Below are 23799 nucleotides of genomic sequence, written 5' to 3' on the forward strand. Positions count from 1 at the left end.
ATTTTAATAGCCGGCCCAAGTCGGCACTATTTACCGATCTCTATTCTATACTGGTCTACTAAATTACACGGGTTTCACGTTATCTGTGGGTTGTGTTCCTGAAATTTTATTTCTGATGTTATTTTAAAACACACACACACACACACACACACACACGCACACACACACACACACACAAAACAACAACAAACGCCCCCCACACCTCCCCAACAATAATTGAATGCTTGCTATTAATATTAATTGGTTGCATATAGGTAAACAAATAACTAGGAAGTATACGTGAAATGAAAATGTGTTAAATAAAGACAGATATGCAAACATAATAGATTAATAAAAGAAATGAATGAATAAATTTTACAAAAATAAAACTGGATGGGAAAACCAATTCCATTTTGATCTGAATGAAAATGTACTAATACGAATTACTGTTTCATCAAATATCAAGAAAATTGTACATTCTTTCGTGTTCACTGGTTTCAGCGATTCGTAGATCCTGCTATCTCCTATATATATATACATGTATATTCAAAAAATATCTGAAATAGACTTGATAGACTTTCATTTGTCACTATCATAAAATAGGAGTACAATTACAAAAGTTGAGATTTATTGGTGTCAATGCCAAAAAAACATCCGAGGACAAAATATAATCATCAGATTTAAAAATGCAGCAGCAGCAATAAAAAAATAACAACGACAATACTTAAAATATCTATATAATTTTGCCATTCTGAACATTCTGAAGTAAGGATTTCCGTGGCTGAGTGGTTAAGGTCGCTGACTTTTTGTCCCTCATCGATGATGGTTCACTCAGGCGCTGAATTCTTCATGTGAGGCAGCTATCCAAACAGTTTACGAAAGGTCAATGGTTCTACCCAGGTGCCAGCCCGTGATGAAAGAAAGCACGGAGGAGCACCTTGGGGTCTTCTGCTATCAAAGCTGGAAAGTCGCAATATGACCTAAAATTGTGTTGGTGCGACATTAAACCCAACATTTTGGTTTTAAAAAAAATGCAGACGTGCTAAAAACAAGGTATACCTTTAAACAACCTTCTGGTCTTAATACGGGATTATAACCTTTCTTAATACAAACTGCATGGATATCCTTTGATCTCTTTTCTAGTCTTTAACGGATCAACAATAATATCAATACTACAATAATAAAAATACAAAAACTGTTGATCATGACATAATAAGGAAATAAGAAATAATAATTGTTATAATTATAGTTATTAGCACAGTTGTTGTTGTTGTTGTTTTTTATTATTGTTGTTGTTGTTTTCGTGGATATTCATTTAACATTGAAATGCTTCTTGTCGATTTTGATAATAACTGTAACATTTTTTTAAAGTTAAATGATGATTAAAGTATTGAAAATGATGATCTTTTTGTTATGGTTCATGGCGAAGACATCGATGTTTATTGTTGTTGATAATGATGATGATAATAATGATAATAATAATAATAGTAACGACAATAATAAGATCAACAATAACAACAACAATAATAATAATAATAACAGCAACAATAAGAACAACAAAAACAACAACAGTGATAATAATATCATTTATAATAATAGTAATAATAATAATTATTATTATAATGATAATAACAATAACAATAACTTTTTGATGATGATGGTGGTGGTGGGTGGGGTTTGGTGTTGTTGTTTTTTGACAAATGGTGATAATGATTAAATGTTCATGCAGCTGATTATGATGATGATAATGATGGTGATGAGTTTAATGTATCAGTTGTTGTTGATATTCTTCATGTTGTTGATAGTGAGGACTGAGGTTGTTATGTACATGCAATGAAAATCACTTTCCCTACTTTTCGAAGATACCATAACGAAACCATACCGAAACAATGGCCAGTTTTCATAATTTTTAAATGATTTTGCAATAAAAATATGCTAACATTCAAAGACGGTATTCATTGATCCAGTGATGTCTGTCCGAAAGTAGTTTATGGCAAATAAAGAGCAGATAAACGTTTTAAAAAATCATACATAAAAAATAGTGTTTAGCAGATCTGAAACATTTTTATTCTTTCTCAGCGGAGGTTCTTCAAAAATCCCGAAACGAACCGGGGAACCATAGTAGATCTCGTGAAACATTTTAAGAGGACTTCTTGTTTTTAAGTTCAGTGTGAGTAATGTCCCTTTTTGTTTCAAAAGTAAATTTTGAATATTTTCGACTGCAATTATCAAAAATAATGAAATAAGATAGTGTTAAAAAAGGGCTGGTCGTTTTTTTTGTTTTGCCTGATATCTGTGTAAAATTTAACAAGTATCACGTACCCTTAGTTGTTCGTCCTTGCATGCAGAACCAAATTTAGCTGTTGGTGAAGAGTATTTTATTACAACAACAACAACAACAACAACAATGATGATAATAATAATAAAAGCAAGATTAACCTTTGGCCTGTTGGTGGCAAGTAACTCTGCCTTTGCGACCGGTGCAGACCAAGATCAGCCTGCAAATCCGTGCAAGCTGATCATGGTCTGCACTGTTTGCTATTCAGTCAGTACATTTTCCGTGAGCATCCCTTCGAATATGAAATGGTATTGCCCAAATTGAATAATAGACCTGTCCATTTAGGAAATTTAGCAGGGTAAGGGTTAGGTTAATTTGTGCATACCATGAATGCAGTTACCATACTGTGATATGTTTAGTAATTTTGAAATGTGTGAAGTCATGGGAACAATACGGCTCTATTATTTATCATTTGTTGTTGTTATATTAAAAAGGAATGGTTGTTAATAATCACTGTTCATACAATAAACAAACTAACATAAAAAAAAAAACTATTGCAATCTAACCCTTTTGAATGAAATTAGTAACAGAACATTTAGTTTAACTTTAATTTAGAGTAGTCTTCGACTTAGGACAGTCTTATCACGTGAATTGTGATGTTTATGTATGTGTACGTGTACGCACATACATTGTATATTTAGTAAGTTGTATTGGGATAATGAAAATACATTATATATATCAAGAAGTTATCTAAAAATATATTTAAATCATTTGGGACGGCAATTTTAGGTTTAGTTAGTTTGTTTTTCAACGTTCATGTCTTTACATGGTCTCAATGTTCTGAAACTGTGATATGGTTAACTATTTGTTAATTCTCTGCCTACGTTTAAAATTACGTATATTATCTATACCATTACATGGTGTAGAAGGAATATATATTATATAGAATAAAAATAATATTACTAGTATTACATATCAGTTCTCGGGTCTGTTCTGTGGGTTCGAGCCTCACTCGGGGCGTTGAATTCTTCATGTGAGGAAGCCATCCATGCAGCTGGCTTACGGAAGGTCGGTGGTTCTACCCAGGTGCCCGCTCGTGATGAAATAATGCACGAACCGGGGGCACCTGGGGTCTTCCTTCACCATTAAAGCTGGAAAGTCGCCATATGACCTATCATGTGTCGGTGCGACATTAAATAAATAAATAAATAAATAAAAAACATTTGTATGCTATTTAGTTAAAAAGTATATCAAATGAATTAAACATTACATTCAATCGTAAAGTAATGTTGAGCAAGACTATTTTTATAAAGACTGCTGCCACATATGAATCATAGATTATTTTGCCATAACGTCCAACTGAGTGGTCAGGGAACTGTCATTTAATAATTGACCATTTTGTATAAATATTGAACCGAACACAGAGCTAATCTGACAGTCAAATGACCACGGAATCCAATTACTGACAAAACAACGGCGAAAACTCTTTTCATCAAATATTGACCGACGAAAAAGACCAATTTATGTTTTCAAAAGAGCTACCTTTGTATTTCGCACTTACCTTAATTTTCGTCTATCACGTGACATCTTCAGCAATTATTGCGCACCTAACCTCCGCGTTGCCTTTGTCAGCCAATCAGCTTCAAGAATTCCAAATACGCCCAGATTTTTTTTCTATGACATAAAGACAACTTTTTTATATATAATATATTAACATAATGACCATGAAAATTGTAATATGCCATGGCAACACTGATGACATCATAACTTTGGAATAAAATCTAAAAATTAATACATCCTGCAAAATATCAGAACTGAAAAGTTCCGCAGAAATTTCGTTGCCACAAGTTTAAGTACATTTTGTTATGCGTTCGCGATGTTTATGTTATAAACATTTATTTTCACCGTGTACGGATTTCACAGACCTCTTGGGGAGTGTGGATAGCTATTTACACATTTTTTGTCCTTTCCGGGTTGAATCCTCACATTGCTGACAAGAGCGCTAAACACGATAAATATAGTAAAATATACGCAAATATGCTTCGTTCTGAAGGACTTAACTGCGAAATTCCTGTGAATAATTCATTTTCACCATACTCGGACGTAAGAAGGAACGGAGTGACTCAAAGTGACAATTTTCAAGATTGTTCCGGATATACAAATGTTCCGACAACATTTAAAGGCTATGACTGTAGTTATTCCAACCCGGACGCTGGAAATGTGGAGTCCGAATACAATGTTTACGAAACACTGGGCGATGAAAACAATGTTGGAACGACTAATAGTGAATCTAACGAGGAAGATGGTATCAGAAATGACTTTAACTCTTGCAGAAAAGCGCCAGGAAATATTCAAACGCAAAACCAAGTAATGGATTATCCTTCGTGTCGGAAGTTTTCAGTGATTTCTCAAGCCGCACAGTACGCGTCCATTCCGAATTTTGCCACGGGCAACGGTGACTACGCAAAACCGGCGTACGGAAACAGTGTCACGTACCCGACAACTTTTCACAGACAAAATCCGGCATATCAGATGTATTCCGACGCCTTCAATGTCGGTCAGATGTATTACCATGGGCAGATGTCGCCGGCAATCGGGCATTCACCTCCTGGTTTGATGCCGCTGGGCTGCGTGCAACCAAACCCGGCGGCCGGATTTTATCCGCATGGAAGTATATGCGTATATCTGTGTAACCGGGACCTTTGGGCTAAATTTCACCAACACACGTGCGAAATGATCATAACCAAACAAGGGAGGTACGTAGACCAACAGTTTTGAAATTCCATTTTTTTTATCTGGCTTTAAATCATATTATGACGACAGCATTTTGCTTTTTATCCGTTTGAAAAGTAGAAAGGGTCACTTCCGAAGGTAATTTTAGAAAAGTTCTCTTGTCATGGAATGATTTTATCGTTTCTTTATTTCATTTCCAGTAGAAAATAATAACGATCTTAATCTAAAATGTCTATATTCAGCAAAAATTGAAGTTTTTTTAATCAAATTTTTTACTGAAATACTTATTTTTCATATTAATAAACAAATAAGCATATAGCGACATTGTATTTATCATATTTTATTTTAAAAACAGTTTTCTATCATTCCCTTAGGCTACTTCTCCGCCTGTTCTTTTTTTCTGAAATAATGCGAGGTTGATAATATACGGTAAAAGTATTACTTCTAAAGTTATCTATATATTTCTGTCTTCTTAACCAACAAGTTCTTAATTATTGAAATGCTGGATTTTCCTCGCTTGGTAATAAGAACACTACTGTTTGGATCATTTAATTTAACCTTTAGCCTGATGGCGGCAAGTGATTCTGCCTTTGCGACCAGTGCAGACTCTGCACTGAGCGCAATTCGGTCAGTAAATTTTCAGTTAACACCCCTTTCATAAACCAGTGGTACTGCCTAAATTGAATGATGGATCAATCCAGTTTAGAAATTCAGCAGGGTAAGGGTTAAAACTTAACAGATTTTGTTTTTTCCTGAATTGTAGCTTTATTTTGCAAGATCTAGATATCAGTTTAAATCAAGTCTAAAGGTGACTGAGGGTGGTAATGAAATGATTTTTTAAAAATCTTTTTGAATAAAAAAAAATGTATTTAATAATGTCAGTTTTATGACCAAAAAATGTATTTTCCCCATTTCAAAACCCGTTTTCCCCAGTTCAAAAGTTCGCCAAAAAGTTTTTTTTGAAATTTTACAATTTTTTTGAAAGAAAGAATTCATTTTGTGCTAAGATATCTTGAAGTTTTAAAACAACCCGATTCTCATGTGAAGTCAAAATCGATTTGCTTTCAATAGAAACCCCACCAAATTTTTATATCACGATAAATTCAAAACCAATAAAGAAAATAATGCCAGCTATATGACCAAAAAAGTATTTTTCCCATTGTAAAAACTTTTTGCACGGAATCTTTGCATTTATGCTTACTAAGATATCTTAAAAATTTATAATAATCTTTTAATAAAAAATTACAAAAAATTAAAATTTATAAAGATATTTAGAACATTTAAAAAGATACTATTACCACACTTGGAGTTCTTTATACAGTAATACATAATGTTTTGGCATTTCTTATATTTAAAGAGAAATCAGGGAAAAAACCTTGTTACGGAAAATACTTATTTGCGTTTTTCTAAAGATGATACCGGCGCTACTTTTCTTTGATCAAATCCCGTGATTGTTTGTTTCCATAATAAATCTTTTACATATTCAGAAGCTATCCAAACGTATTAGGATACCAATCATTGTAATTTAGAATAAATAAACAAAGTACTTGAAGTATTTTGGATATATTAGGGATTAATCAGGATTAGCTAAATCTCCCTAGTTCCAACACCTCTTGACTGAAGGACTTGATTGTAAAGTGGGATCTTTTTTTTACCCATTTACCGTGACTGCTTTAAGCCTATTTACTTTCCATGTCTTAAAGTTTCTATGACGCTTTTCATCATATTGGAGGGAGACAGCAGCATGCCTCCAGATTGTTCGACAAAAAAAAAAAAAAAAAAAAAGATAGATATCTTGAAATAAATGCTGTATTTCTGAAGAAGGCTTTAAAAGTTAATTACTGACAAACTTTATGTTACGGAAACCCATGAGAATTTGCTGATTTTTACTACTTTTTACGATGAAAATCGAAAAGCGTGTGTCACGCTTTTACCCCATGTAAACTGTCTCGATCATAAATATCTATATTTTTCAGTCATTATTCACTACTTCAGCAATGTCTTTATTTCCGCGGCCGTACGGGGTTCGATTCCCGACGCGGTCATCTTTTTTTCTTGATTTGGAACTTTTAAAATATTTTAGAAACAAAATTTCATATTCTAATGTTCATAATAAGACCAAAAGTCAATTTGAAAGAAAGATTATTTTTTTGGCCAAATCTGGAGGCATGCTGCTTTAATATTGACTGGTTTTAAGTTCGAACTGAGTCACGCGATCATTTTGTTATGTTGTTATAACTATCCAAATGTCTGGTAATGTACGGAATCGGAATTAAATCACGAAGTGGTACTTATACGTCTTAGTTACTAGTGATATACGTACTATTTTTTTTCATAAAGACTTTGATCTGAATTTGTGCAGAACATTCTTGGGCAACATACAAGTTTCTGCTTAACATTGGTGACACTGATGTAAACAGTGATTAAAACATTTTTATATTATATTTTTGTAGACAATGCACAGACTTATACCGTGTTCAGACTACGTTTTTAATCCTATATTAACTTGGGTTTATTTTTTAAACTCGTTTGCGTCCACACTATATGTGGTTTAAACTGTGAATTATGTAAAGGTCAAGTGGTTTCTGTAATGTAGCATTAAAACTACCTCGGGAGGTGGTTTTAATACCATATTAAAAAGTAATACTACATTATTTTACAAGTGTGAACGCAAATGTGAGTTAGAACTGGTTTTACAATCCCAAATCCACAAATCTTACTTTTTGGCGGAAGAATACCATGTGTTTCTCTTTTGTATCAAACAATTGATGCTATGGCTGGCAAAAGCAATTGGAGTGTTGATGAAACACAAACATTAAATTGCGATATGGAGTCATGCTGATGCTCAAAATGGACTATAGATGGAATGAACAGAAATTCTTAGATAAACAGAGAAGTTTAAACATTGATGACTCCTTCTTGTTTCTGTTAGCCTCCTTCTTTGTTACCTTTTTTTTTGCTTATTGCAAAATATTTGTTAACTTCCAACATTGCATGTTTATATTTAAACCACATTTTTTGGCAAGTGTGGACGCAAACTAGATTATATTTTGATGGGTTTTAAATGTCAAATACCAATAATTAGTGCCTGATAAAAACAAAACCGATCTGATAGTGTGAACACGGTATTACATATGTACCTTACTCTCGGCTCAATGTGTACTCTACATTTTTCATTTTATGACTGACATTACAGACATTACAATGTGCACAGCCAGAAAGGGTAAAAAAAAAGAATTTAAACAATGCAGATTACCTAAAATAACAATAGTACATGTACACAGCAAGTCAAACTGCGAGATATAATATGCAACTATAAATAAATACATGTATTGCGAAAAAAAATCCGTTGGAAATGGAATTAAAATATTCCCGTCAGTATATTTGTAATAATGTTTCGTTTGAAAAGAGGGAAAAAATTCGTGAATCTGTCTGTAAATGCTTTCTTCAAATTTATCGTTTACAGCGATGGTCAGTATGTATGTGTTAGAGTTAAGCGTTATTTAAAAAAAACAACAACAAAAAAAAAACAAAAACAAAAACCAAAAAAAAAAAAAAAAAAAAACAAAAAAAAAAAAAAACAAAAACAAAAAAAAAAAAACACCCAGTCACTTTGGCTGACCGGTCCTAGTACAGTCCTCTTAATGCTATGCGACAAACGAGGATGGTACTTGTACCACTGATAACTTCTTAGATATGATGCGGCTAGGGAGTGAACCCGCAGCCTCCCGCATTCGAAGCAGACGCTGTACCGCTAGGCTACCGCAACGGTTTAAACGATGGTCAAATGGGATGATTTGTTACAGGTTGATTTCAATGTCTGAATAAGAAATATATAAACACAGGCAGTTTGTTCAGTCTAAAATCGAAATATCTTTCAACGTTTGATCAGATAGAATTTTCTTTTATTTCAGATATTTTCGAATTATTAAACCAACTTTTGTCTATACTAAAGTTTCGGACCAATTAAAATATATAGCAAGTATTTTTCAGACAAAAAATACTGTCAAATTATCAAATATATTTCACTTTAACATCTCGAATTTGCACTGAAAAAAAACAACAAAACAATAATGTGTGTGTTTTATTTTACTTTTAATATAAGCTACCGATGGAAATATTTCGTTTTTTTCCTAGGAACGAATATTTATTTTTTTTTTCAAAGAAAAAAAAGTTTAATTTTCGATCTGTGTTTATTAGAGTAAAGGATGACGTTTCTTTCACTTTCCAATAAATATTCCTTTAATTTTGTTTTGGAATGAAAATTATCTTACAAAAACACTAAAAACAAGGGTTGATGTTTTATACATTCTAAAATTACAATGAGCATCAATCCATATTCAATGTTTGTATAACGTTTATCTGCTATGGTCGCCACCGGGCGGCTCCTCCAGAAGAGTATTAATAATGTTAGTTAGAGGATAGTGCAAGTTACATAAGACACTCCATTCCAGAGTTTTCCTGGTTCTTTAACGTGTCAGGTTTACAGAACCCGTACACAGGACTGTTATCCCAATCCTACTATTTGTTAGTTGGAGGAGCCGGGGCTCGAACTCACGATCCCTTGTTTCGTAGTCCACTGGACCACTGCGTCCGTTCTATAATCCAAGCTCAAGACAAAGCAGCCACTGTTTATGTGCAACATAATATCGTTTTGTTGCTAGAGTCTTGGTGCAACAAATGTTGTTATTCGTAATAAAACGTTGAAATACCCATAAGTACTGAAATGTACAATTATATGTTTCTAAAAGTTGAAAATGTTACGCTGTAAAAATGTATGGAAAAACAGCAACATTAGATATATGAACTTTAAAATATCGATTTTTTTTACTATTATAATTTTTACCATTGCTTGGGGGATTTTCAATGGATGCTTTTAGAGTTATTGGTATTTCCTATTAATATATAAAAGAGAAAATATATGTTTATTTCTGGTATAATGCTAAATGAAACATCAAATATGATATAATGAATATAGATTTTAGTGGTAACTGTGAAAATAATAAACGATCCGCTAATAAACAGAAAATAAGGGTTTTTCACAGGCAATAATTATTTCTATAACACTGAGGTACTCTGTTACAATTTCAGCGAATTTTCACATAATAATTGCTCTCCGCACGAATTGAAAACCAATAATCGACAATGATTGTGTTTAATAAAACGTAGACACATTCTTCATTAACGTGTGTCTCATATAATAAAATATAACAACAACAACAACAACAAATATCAAAACAAACTGTTGCTAATGAATCGTATATTTCAGAGTTTATTTACGTTTATCTCATCCATGTACAGACATTGGAAATATAGCAACAACAAACAATAAATAATTGTTGTGTTATATAAAATACATCACAGGTATAAACAAGAAACTACCTTTGTCCGTTTTTGAAGATGTGACTAGAGCAATATCCTTTATAAGATAAAATATAAACATGATAAAACTTATGAAAACGGTTGCAGAGATTTTGCCTGACTACGGCAAGAGGATTTAATGTTAGATGAAAAGTTTTTGGCATTTATTTATTTTTGTAATGACATATACTAATTTTAAGAAACAGTCGTGTTATGTAAAATAATTTTCACTTCATTAGGCAGTTGCTTCAAAGGCAACAACTGTATTGCAAGAAAAATATTGCCTTTTGCAAACACTTAACAAGACGTAGTTTCTTTCCACAGACGCATGTTTCCGACCCTACAGTACAGCCTAACCGGTTTAGATCCCCACTCTCAGTACAACGTATTTGTAGATATAGTTCTGGCAGACAACAGCCACTGGAAGTTCCAGAACGGACACTGGGTGCCATGCGGACAGGCGGAACAACTACCTCAAAGTACGTAAATTTTCTTACAAGGACACTTGAAACAAAATTGCATATTAAAAAGTCCATCCAAGCTCTACGCCGAAGACCATATACGCCGTACTTTTGTCTCTGTGACAGAAATATCCAAAGAATTAAATATATGATAAATTGATATTTCGGGATAGTTTGATTGCACTCTCCCCAGGGTCAGTGTTGGCGTTGGTTACAGGTTTTTGATAAAGTCAGATAGTTCTGTTACTATCAAGTTATTGACTTGAAACTTAATATATTTTGAATTTTGATGGAGTTATACCCCTTTAATACTTTAGAATTATTTTTTTATTAAAGTTTTAGATAAAGTCAAATATTTCTGTTACTAGCAAAGCTTTTGTCTTGAAACTTAAATAGCTATTTACTATCAAGGTCTACATCAGGAGAAACAGTCCTATAATTCTGATTTGAATTTTTGACAGAGTTATGTCCCTTTTTTGGTAGAACTTTTTGATAGCATCAAAATCAAATATCTTTCAAATTGTAACTATCAAGTTATTGACTTGAAACTTAAAATAGAAACAAATCCCATAACTTTGATTTGAATTTTGACAGAGTAATTCCCCCTTTCTGACTTAGACTTTTTTTTTTTTAAACTGGCAAAGTTCTAATTCAGAGTCAAGCACTGGGAAAAGTTGAGCCCGTTGTCTTATGGGCAGCTCTTTTTATACTTTAATATCTATATACTGTAATTGGGATCTGGGTATCTATGCCTTCATACAGTATGTTAGAATATTTGAGTTAAAATTAGAAGTGAACCATCTCTTATAACTCAAATTTATGAGTGGCAACACATTTATTTTATATATGTTTTATGTATGACCTCTTTGTATTGCGTTGATGAGATGTAAATAAACTAAATAAACTAAATAAACTAAACTGTTATTTATGCTTTGAAGGACTACTTTCTAATCCGGCCCTTTCTAACGACCAGCCTGGCCACTATTTTTTTTACATTTTTTTTCTTTCATTTTGTTTGCAAACTTTTCTAGCTTAGTCAAAAACATCTCTAGTGTCCTGATTTTGTCTGTTGACGACAATCGGCACTTCCCGTTCGAATACGTAGATTCCGTGTGTAAGTTCGGCATTTTCCGCTTGTTATGAAAAAGCCAATTTCTGCGGTGTTCCCGTAGGATGCCGACATAACATACGAAAAAATTATACGCAGTGGAACGAATTTTTTTTGCGATTGCCGTTACAATTCCACTACCCATGTGATATTTGCGCAGTCGTACAACCACGCAATTTGCGAATACACACAAACTGGTGATATTTTCGGTTCATATTTTTTTTCAAAGACCTATAAAAATAAAATCTATACTTCTTTGTGTGATCAACAACAGTACTCCCCTTTATATGAACTGATAAAGCACAATTTCTTTCTGGCCATACTACCAAAGTAATATATTTTCAAAATGATGGTCTAAGTCTGCCTTACTTAAAAACCACATTGGTTTGTTTCGTCTGGTGTCAAAACCGTCACTTGCGACTAGTCATCCTTTGGCCATGTCTAAAATTTGACATTTCCTAATCAGGTATACTGCAACCGTACCTATATAGTTAAGATTGGCGACGGCTCCCAGCGGGTAACCGTGAACAGGCCGAACTTCTGGCACCAATAAATACACTATTATTGTCATGTATTTATAGGTTATAATTATATTGCGGTACATCTTGTTATTGTCCAGTAGGTTTTGTCAGCCACCATGTGAGATAATGAATTGACAGGTGACCGCAACATATTTCACCAGGACTTCTAACCAAAACAGAATTTTGTATATATAGCGAACATTTACGATTATAGTTAAAATGACAAGCATTCAGGTCAGTATCAAAATTTCTGTTTAAACAAAACAATTTTCAATAGAATTACGACCGCTTTTGAGATTTATCAAGCCATTTTATTCATCGGAATTACAAATATAGTTATTTTGGATAGAAAGTTCATAAAATGCACTAAACCAATTAATAATATATGTCTGTTGTAATTAGTAATTACTTACTAAAGATATTTTTTTTCTAAATTTCGAAATTAAACTGACATAAGTCTGGAGACATGCAGCTTTAAATCTCATAAGTTTTGATAACAGAACTAGATTCACCACTGTTTCAAAATTAAATGTATAACGCATCCACCATTGCGAAAACAGCAACGGGTCTATCTTCAGTGATTCTTACAATTAATTTGTTTATCTTTTATGACTCGTTTTTGCCTTTTAATCGTCATCGCGTCTGTAATCATCGTCACTGTCGTCCTCGTCGTCATCGTCCTCGTCGTAATAATAATAATAATAATAATTAATAATAATAATAATAATTATAATCGTCGTCGTCGTGGTGATCATCATTACCATCATCATCATTATCATCGCCACAATCATTATCATCACCACCAACATAATGGTTAAAATTATCATCACCTTCACAGTCATTACCATAATAATATTGATGAGAATACTGATAATAATAATAATGATAATAATAAAATCATGATCATCATCGTCGTCATCGTTATCATCATCATCATCATTATCATCACCACCACCACCACCATTATCCTTATCATCATCATCTTCACCACCACCACCACCACCACCATCACCACCACCACCATAATCACCACCACAATCATCATCGTCTTCTTCTTCGTCTTCGTCATTGTCATCATCGTCGCCATCGTCCTCGTCGTCGTCATCACAATCATCATAACCAGCATCATCATCATCAACATCATCATCGTCATCTTTAATTTTACAAATTTTCCTTTTTAGCGCATTCTTAGTTTATAAACGAAAAATATTACTTTATTGCATGCAGGGTCATGCAGGGTCACATGTCATGAAATCGAGTCTATCGTCATATACACGGTCTAAGGGATAAAGTTTTCACGTACATTTATATAATGAACAGCAAAAGAAACTATCCAGATGTATAACTGGTATATTTTGAAATGAAAAAATAATATTTTAAAGTTTGAATTGTTTCTTTATACCAAAATTACACTTGAAAACCTTTTGAATCAATCAACCGTGAAGTCAGTTGTCCCACAATAGCCGTTTGAAAGGCTATATCTTCTGCGTGTCAGAGGCATTGTAACATCCCAATTGGGCACTCGCGCTAAATTTGATTCAATCGTGCGGTGCAACCAACAATATTTTTTAAACTTTATGCTGTTTTTCGAGTTAGTCAGTTATCAATATTTCCAAAGACAATACAATATTTCACAAAGAAAATTGTTAATTACGGGCGCACGTGAATTTCGTGCAAAACGGCTATTTTGGGACTACTGACTTCACGGTTGATTTGATTTTTTTGAAATTTTACACATGAAGTTCTTCAAGTGTAACGCGATATGAAAAACACAGGGGATTTATAAATTAATTAAAGATTGTTTTTTTTAAATAAAAAATACCCCAGTTATAAAACTGGATAGTTTCTTTTGCTGTTCAGTATAGAACAATCATAAACGTTATCCTATTACTAAATCATGAGATCACGCTGTTTTATAAGATATATATTGAGTGCTGAGAACAGCTGTGTGCGGTATTCACACCCGTGTCCCGTTTCCTTGTCTACAGGCGCTAGATTGTTCATGCCTTACCTGCGTTACCACGATTGCAGGCGCCGTTGACAAGTTGTTGAATCTAATCAGTAGATTGATTTGTCAAAGTCTGTGACAAAATATGGGCATGGCGTAAAAAAGTAATAAAATAATAAGATAAATTGGACGAACGTTTTTGTGACATTATTGTGTTTAGTATTGTGTTTATTGGAGACAACTTGTCTTTACAACAAGTGCAACAAAAGACATAGATCATTATTTCTACACTGAAAATGAATACGTGTAAAATTTGACGAACAAAAACCGTTGCATTTTGTTCAAACATCTCTCTCACTCTTGACGGAATTATTACCGTTAGATATTGCGATCGTGTTTTATTAGTAAAATTAAATACATGTTTCGTCTGACAAAAACGCGTGGTATGGACATCGTCTTTTCTACACTATTTGTTAAATATAATAACAAACACAAAGTGCAATACCAGACGGGCGGTTTAGAAAAACACAAAAAGAGCGGGCTGGAAAGACATACTGGTGCTTACAGAGCCAATGATTTTGAAACTATTAATCTCCTCTCCAAGGAGTCGGCAACATAACCGTCTTTGCTATTTTCCCCTTTCCAACGCCCGTGCCGCTTCCAACATCTATCGTTGACACCCGCGTTGGCTGCCGCCGTGGCGCCTCCGGCGCGGAGTGAATGTAGACCTATATTCAAATCTCCTACGACCTCTCTTAATCTCGAAACAAGACATTCTCTGGCTCGAGTGTAACTAAGAGGTTTGTTTTTGTAAATAAGTTTGCATTTATATTTTGACCTAAAGCACGGTTTAAACAAAAATACATCATCTGTAACAGATAAACCGGTGACTTCAAAATACCGTTTTAACATGTTGTACGGGCAAGCTACAGAGCTACCCTTTGAAATGACAATTTTATCTCCGTGACGATATTGGTCAGTCTTGCTTTGTCTAATATAAACAGAAATATAATTATCATGAAACTGAATATCATTACAGTGTAACCTGCTTAATTCATCAAACCGTAAGAAACCTGAATAAGCGAGTAATATCATTGCCAAATCTCTAATGACTAGAACATCTGTACATACTGTATATTTATCACACAGTGTAATTAAACTGTAGTGATTGGCTCCTTCTTATTTACAGGTTTTGAAAGAGTCCGTTTTGAAGCATCCATTAAGTTTGTGACAAACATATTATCTGTCGGATCAGGTAAATTCTTCAAGGAGTGTGCCCATTTTATGGAGTAAACCGTATTAGAAATCACTGAATTTGGTGAATGTTTGTCAATAAGCTCGGTTAAGTATAACGCGACATGAATTGGGGAGGCAGGCAGTGCTGATCCACCCTTTGAAGAAATGAAATAATCCCACTTTTTGAAATAAGAATAATACTTATTAACCGTAGTGTCACTTTTCGACAACGTCAGAAAATTGGCCATCTTGGACGACAGTTCATCAAAACTAATATGTTGTATCCCGCTCTGCTGAATTTCCTCGTCAATGCAGCTTTTCAAATTCAAGCCTGTTCAAATAGACAAAACACGATATCACTATATATATACCTAATTATACAAATCTTAAAGCAATTAGGCCAAAATATAACGGCCTGCCGTCAAAAATGCCGTTTCTGCCTCTGCCTCTTCTTGTTAGCTTTCCTGGCTGAAATATAACATATTCATTAACATAATCACTCATCCTTTTACCGTCAGGGAAAAGTAGTGACCAAAATGGCGCAGACTTCCACACTGGTAAAAGTAGTGTACAAGTACATTTTTCACTTTGTATTTTACGTATACACTGAACACCCAACCTGGGTGGGGGAACAAGCCAAAAATTTTCACCAGTCCATCTAAAGCTCATTGCATCTATACCGGAAGTCCCTGGGCACCAATACTTTGAGTAAAATGCATTGCATTTAGCGTTGTAACTACATGCGAATAAATCAAAAGTATGCGGACCCCACTTTTTGTCTAATTTCTTAAATATCTCATTTTCGACTGACCAGTCATCACTGTCGGTACATCTACTGAAAAAATCTGCTTCTTTATTTTCTGCTCTTGGAATCCATTTTGGAAACAAACTGATGTTATGCACTTTACATACTTCGTAAACACCTACTGCTATGTCTTGCAAAACTGGTTTTCTACTACCAACTTTCAAAACGGAAACAACATTTTTATTATCAGTGTTAACCAAAATGTTCTGCCCTTCCAGGCTCTTAACTGAACTGTTTAAAACTCTGTGCACGGCCTCTAGTTCCCTCCACGTGGAACTTAATCCACTTTCGGATTCAGACCAGCAGCCGACAACTTGACTGTCGTCATTTTCATCAATATATCCAGCAAAACCAGCTCCACTGGCGTCACAAAAGACAGTTTTTTGAATATGTTTTTGTTCTATACTTTCTAATAACTCTGCGTCAAGTTTGCCTTTATTAAGCGTTCTCAAATTTTCATTCCAAAATATTATTTCGTCAAATGCCTTCGAACTTACCATGACTGGAGCTTCCCAACTAGCACGACTGAGAACACATTCATACAGCGACCTTGACATTAGTCTTACGACTTGCCCAATGGCTGACTGCATAGAGATCAACTGCCCTATCAAACGTGCAACAATACGCACGGGAAAAATGATATTACCTTTTCGTATCATTTCCATGAATTCTTTCAACAACCTTTCTGTTTTTTGTATACGATCTTCTGTGACCATAAAGATACCCCTGCATGTATCCCATAAATAACCTAGCCATACGATACTTTGACATGGTTCCCAATGACATTTGTCTTCTGCTATCAAAAACCCAAACATAATCAAATCTTGATGCATAAATTTAGATGCCTGTAAAGCCCTAGTGTACGTACTCTCACCACTGAGTCCATCATCCAGAAATAATACTGTTCTAAACCCTTGGGATCTCCACTTAGTCACAACTACTCTCAAAAGCTTAGTAAATATGAACCCTGCTGTTGAAATTCCGAAAGGAAGCACATTAAATACATAATAATGAGCTTGACCGTCACACTCCCATGAAAAACCTAAATATGTTTTATGTTCTTGAAAAATCATGATATGATGATACGCACTTCTTATATCAAAAGAAAACAAAGTCCCCAGTTGAGAAAAGTTGCTTAGCAACCGACTGATCCTCAAAACAACATTTATATTTGAAAAGCTCGAGATTTATATGTCTGCAATCTAGCACGAGTCGAGGCTTACCTGATTTCCCGTAAGCCACTGTGAGGGGATTTACGATGTACGGTGTTTCTTGAACCTCAGTTACACAACCTTTCAAAAGTAAATTTTTAATCTCACCGGATACAAATTTTGGATTATCTCTGGCCGATTTGTTATTTTTTAGACGAACAGAACTAGGAATATTTCTAAACGGCAATTTGTAGCCATGTTCTACTACATCTAAAATGTATTGATTAGCCCCAGCAGCTTTCCAGTGTTCTAAAGAACTTTTCAACTTACCAACTGGCGTTATCAATATTTGATCCTGTACAGTATTTTCTTTTATGCTCTTAAAACTTTCTACTACAGAATGTAACAAATTTTTACTTATCTGTGAATCCTTATTCACTTGACCACCATCTCCCATCACGGCTTTACATTCTGCTCGCCAGTGCCCTGGTCGCCCACAGCGGAAACAAGTACCGGGTTTCCGTCCCTGAGTAGACTGGTTCCATCCTTGTGAGGGCCGCATTCCTCGATTCTGCGATGGTGCTGCTACCGATGCGTCTTGCGTCGGAAAATACGTATTTCGTTGAAAAGGACTGTAACGAAACCACCTAGATCGCTTTTCCTGTTTCAACTTCCGGTCGGCTTTGACTTGGGCTCTAAATATTTTCTTTTCGTCGTCGGAGTCGTCAGCTAGAGGGTGAGCCTCGTATTCTTGGACTACACGCCATCCGCTGTCAGAAGAATCTGCTAACTTTATTAATTTTTCACGATGATTAAGAATGTCAATACCTTCTGATACTTTTTTCTGTGCTGACGTTACATCCTCGCCTGGAGTCGTTCTTATGGCGTCTTGCAGAAACCCGTCTGCTTCCTTCAGTTTATCGAGTACTCGAACGTTCACCTTATGTTGCTCCTCGTTCCCCTTTTTACGAAACGTGTAAGTGTCATTTAATGCTAAACTCTGCTGAATTCTTGAAATCTGAGCCTGTGAAAAATCCCTTTGCGACTCCTCAAATTCTGCTAATTTCGACGTTAACATCCTTTCCATATTGGAAAGAAGTTCATTTTCTTGGTTTGACATGGCTGCCAACACGTGGTCTCTAAGCAAGCAGTGAAAATCTAGACAGAATGTTTCTTGTACGAAATCGTCCGGTAGAATGACTACTAAATACACATCACCAATAAAGTACCTTTACACAAGCACGAAACAATCGTGCGCAAGACTGACCAATATATACCACTGTATTGTATACGTTACGCGAAAGACAAATATTTCACGCTATACTACCGAAACGCGTGAAATTAATATTCTTCACTTTGTTAAGAATCTGTCACTGCTTTGGTTGAAGGTGCGGGTGGTAATATCCGGCTAGAGGGTAACTGTTTAGGCGGTAACGAGGCTCCTGCCAAGTTACCGCAAAACAGTTACCCGGGAACTGAATATTTCCATCCACACCTTCAATTTGTGATAGATTCTTTTTCTTGCTTGCCGTATTATTCAACTTGTAGAAGATATAAAGTAAAAGGGATGTTTCTCTTTCAGGCACTTTTTAATTATAGAAGCGTATGAATGTACGCATTCATTCATAAGTAACAGCACGTGAGTTATCTTACACTACTAAGTGTAAGCACCGGAAAAGCGCGGGAAAATCCTGTCCGGCATGCAAGCACACCATCTCAATAAACTTGCACATGGACCTCAATACTCAAGAACCATTCATGGTTTAAACGATACGTGTTACTTTATAACATCAGTTAACTGCATATAAACAATTATCTTATGTGTTTAAGCCGTGACCGCGCCACAGTTCCAGTGTGTAATCCGACCTGACATAAATCTCTTGAGCCGAATACAGCATCCCAGACCATGCTGTCATTATAATAACCATGTTATATTTGTAACAAAATTTTAATTATACCTATTGTGTATTACAACAATGTCAAAATATTTCATCCGTGACTAGTCCTTTTTTAGGAGAGGGTTCACTGTCTCCCAAAAATGACCAAAAAATTTGAAAACCATTAAAATGATTCATTTCATCGAAAATTGTTGTACATTTTTGTATAATCAAACTGCATGCACTAGTTTGCCATTTATTCATTATCAAAAATATATCCAATCTGTCGAGCCCAACAAAAAAGTGAACATACATTCTGTGAAAGAAGCTGGACTGGTCAGTTTTCTTGTCATTGACTGTGCCCACTATTAAAAATGGTCATTCCACTATGACCTAACTATGGCGAAAATAAGTTGATAAGTTTTATTTGTATTTTCAATTTATGGTAATCTATAGTGCTAGTATTCACTTTTAGATGTTTTTTTTCCCGACAAAAACAATGTTGTTGTGGTGGTTGGTGGTGGTGGTGTGTGTATGTGGGGGGGGGGGGGGGGGGAATGAATCGCGTGTCCTTTGGCAAATATTTATCGTTCTTTAACAATGTTTACGCTTCTTTATAATGGTGACATTCGACAGCTTTTTATGTTACATTCTCTTTAATTTCGTAAAAAAAAGCCCGAAATATTATTTTAAAAATACGAAATATTCTTTCGCAAAAAGTAAAACAAATATCATTTCTTACAGATGGGCGTGTTTACCTGCATCCAGATTCACCAAACTCTGGAGCTCATTGGATGAAGCAGGACATTGTGTTCGGCAAGCTGAAATTGACCAACAACAAAAATGCAGAAGCTGGACATGTACGTATCATGTATTTTAAGCAGCCCATTTGTCTCCTAAATAATTATTTCGCTGTAACGTTGTACCGAAAATATTCGCTTATTTGCCGACACATTTGCTTTGAACTTACATAAGCACAAAACGGACACATTACAATTTCTGTCCAAGAAAATGGTTTCTTCAAAACACTTGCACTATGCTTAAACCAATTGATAAATTTTGCCACTGTCGAAGATTTAAGGGGTCTATTCACGTATTGATCTATAAAATGTTTTAGTTATCTAGAATTTTAAGTTATAATATTTGGCACCATGTATATGGGATGATTTTTTTTTACGGTAAGATGCATATGTGCAGTTCGATAAAAGCTCGCTGCTCTAAATGGTACATTACGTTTTTGTTTGACACGATTGCAGGTTATACTAAATTCCATGCACAAGTACCAGCCACGCATCCACGTGATCCAAGTTGACTCTTGTGCACCGGAAGACCAAAAGAGCCTCCAGACGCATTCATTTCCGGAAACACAATTCATTGCTGTGACAGCGTACCAAAATACAGACGTAAATATTTATTTTTACTTTAAAGCGCCGAATGTATAAAAATAGAGACGTAATTCTTTTCATTCTCTTATGCAAAAAGAGAATGTCTGAAAATGCATACGAAAATATTTTATTCCACCTATTTGCAGGAGAGTATTGTCAAAACCGTCAAGTGTTTGTTCTTGCTGTTACTTTGAACATCAATAAAACAAAACAGGTTTTGTTTAGAATAATTAATATTAGAGAAAAAACTGTGAAACATTTATTACTTACGATACAGGAGAACAAATAGGTAAAAAACCTGTGTAATGTTTCTGAAAAAAAAATCAACACCCAAAAGTATGTTAATGCATGAGCATTGCAAATGGGTATATTTTCATACCATTTTTTTTATTCGTTGGTTATGCACAGTGTTATTGTTTATAGTACTACTGATTACTTCAAAAACACATTAAATTGTCCGTACAGTATTGTTTCAGAATTAAGGACAAATGAGTTATGTCTAGCTACCATACATGTTATAATAAGAGACGTTTCTTTATTTTCAGATCACACAGTTAAAGATAGATCATAATCCGTTTGCAAAAGGCTTCAGGGATAGCTTTGACAGGTAACATATTTTCCTTTCAAGGGTATTCTTTGTTTATAAAAGATATGACATTATTGCATGCAAGGTCATTTGGACGCATTATGCCAAGCAGTCGATTTATGACCTGATCGTACTATTTTATATTTATAATTGTTAAGATTTAGAAAGCCAATTTTATCAAAAGCGATGCCATTATCGCCATCTGACAACGAGTGAAATCGCGAAATTATTAAAATTTTCTTACATGTTGCGATTTGATGTTACTCATTTCTTTAATGGAATTGATTATGTTTTCAGAGGGCCAGGCAGAATGACACCTTCTCCACCTGGATTTCAGAACGTTTCCCAAAATTCCGGCTGTTTTCCTTTCTCTATACCGCGGGCGATCACGTTCACGAATCGATTACCACATAATCGATCCCTCACAGGCTCCAATGGAAACCAGTCATTCTTTAACCAATCAAATGAGGATTTGTCGACTACGTCATGCCGACAAAGAGATACAAACTCGATGGTAAAATATTACTCGAGAAATAGTGTAAATAACGAAAACGTAGATACATCCCCACGACAAGCTGAAAGTTCTGAAGGTTCGAGCCAACAGTCGACTTTCCACCAGACCAGTCCGACGAATGGTTTTCAAAGTTCGATTTCTGACGTAGATGTCAAGCCAAACCCTTGTCAGCTTGTTCCAAACTGGCATCAAACATCGAATATGAAAAGAAATGATATCTTGGACAGTTCCGAGACACCAAACAAACGTCCAAAAATTAATGACTGTAATAACAGCCAAAATCAAATATCTCACAACCCTGATAACAGCGCATGCGCAAGTCCCACGCAGCCGCAGTTGCAAGATCAAGTAACAGGCGGAATACTTCGGACCGGAAGTCACTATCATACAAGCAGCGAATTGACAGTTGATAATTGTAAAGCAGAGAGAGAAACATGGTGATGACTCCTTGTTGAGACCTCCAGTATGGAATAACTCAAGTAGCGTTATATTAGAGCTAATTTATTCTATATCAGTGATATTGAACTCCTTCAAGACAACAGCTATGGACTTTGTTCTACGAAGACATTTATGAAAATGCATACAATCGACATTGTACTTCAGTCACTTTATGTTAAAACAAGAGAGACTGGTTGTTAGAAGAGTATATCTGTGTAAATCACAAAGTCACGATGTTAAAGTAGTGAAACCGTGATAACCATAGGCAATTGATTTCGCCTGCTCGTTAGTAAATTTGGCCCCCTTTGGACATAAATCTAAGGTATAAATTCTGACATTTCGGAAGCCTCTCCAAGTTGTTCAGAAAGACTTTGTGTACCGCTTTGCACTGAATAGAAATGGTCAGTAAAGAATTCACTCGATGTGACATTTATCACCAGTGCACTTTCAAAGGAAAAGTATGAGTCTGGTTAAGGGAATATCACTATATAATTATAGGAGCCGTACCATAGAAAAGCAACCATTTGCGACCAGTATGGATCCAGACCAGCCTGCGCATCCGCGCAGTCTGGTCAGGATACATACCGTTCGCTTTCAAACGCTATTGCAATTAGAGAAACCGCTAGCGAACAGCATGGATCCTGACCAGACTGCGCGGATGCGCAGGCTGATCTGGATTCATTCTGGTCGCAAATGCACTATGTCGGCTCATATATTGCTTTCCAAATGGTGGAGATTTTACCAAGATACCAATGCTTTCTTCTTCTACAATTAAAGCTGAAAAATGCAGCATGCCCAGTGCAAATAAAGCGTTATTAAAATTACTCTCTGTATCAATATCGGCCCAAAATGGCAATCGGTAATTTCCGGTCGATTACGTATTTTTCCGCAAAGTAGTTTCGGCATTCTACGGTAATAAGGTGTAAAAAAATGTTTGTTTCCGGTAACATGCCAAAAAAAAAATAATAGGATAGGTAGGATGATTTTGTTTTTTTATTAAGAGGGACTTTTCTGCAATTATTTTTGTGTCAAAAATGAATACAAACAAGGAGGTTATACCTTTAGAGCATCAGTAAGTTGATTTCTAACATCACTTTAACCATGTTCAAAGCATAAAAGTGCAGTTGAAGAAAAAAAAAAAACCAAGGCCATTAAAACATTTAGGGTCGGACAAAAAATTTAGGGTAGTCGGGATAATTAAAACAAACAATTTTATTTTACGCCTTAAGGAAAGCCAAGTGCTCGTATGAGCTACGTTATCGTCCGAAGAGTACCGAAACGCTTTTCATAAATACGTAATCGCACGGAAATTAGCGATTGCTATTACGGACCAACCTCATTTCCTTTATGTATCAAGGAAGATGACTAATGTATAAGTGTGTAATAATTCTATAATATCTATAAACCGGAACCAATTG

At 34.9% G+C, this 23799-nt stretch overlaps 1 protein-coding gene across 1 annotated transcript; it reads left to right on the forward strand.

The window, feature by feature from the left end:
* Window positions 1–4294: 4294 nt before the first annotated feature.
* Window positions 4295–22384, forward strand: LOC123540085 (T-box transcription factor T-like). Its single transcript, XM_053525775.1, has 6 exons — window positions 4295–5013; window positions 10676–10830; window positions 20203–20323; window positions 20711–20861; window positions 21389–21450; window positions 21727–22384. Exons 1-6 carry the CDS (start codon window positions 4295–4297, stop codon window positions 22382–22384), a joined length of 1866 nt encoding a protein of 621 aa, XP_053381750.1.
* The last annotated feature ends 1415 nt before the right edge of the window (window positions 22385–23799 follow it).

This window comes from Mercenaria mercenaria, chromosome 16 (assembly GCF_021730395.1).
Source record: "Mercenaria mercenaria strain notata chromosome 16, MADL_Memer_1, whole genome shotgun sequence".
Classification (NCBI taxonomy): domain Eukaryota; kingdom Metazoa; phylum Mollusca; class Bivalvia; order Venerida; family Veneridae; genus Mercenaria; species Mercenaria mercenaria.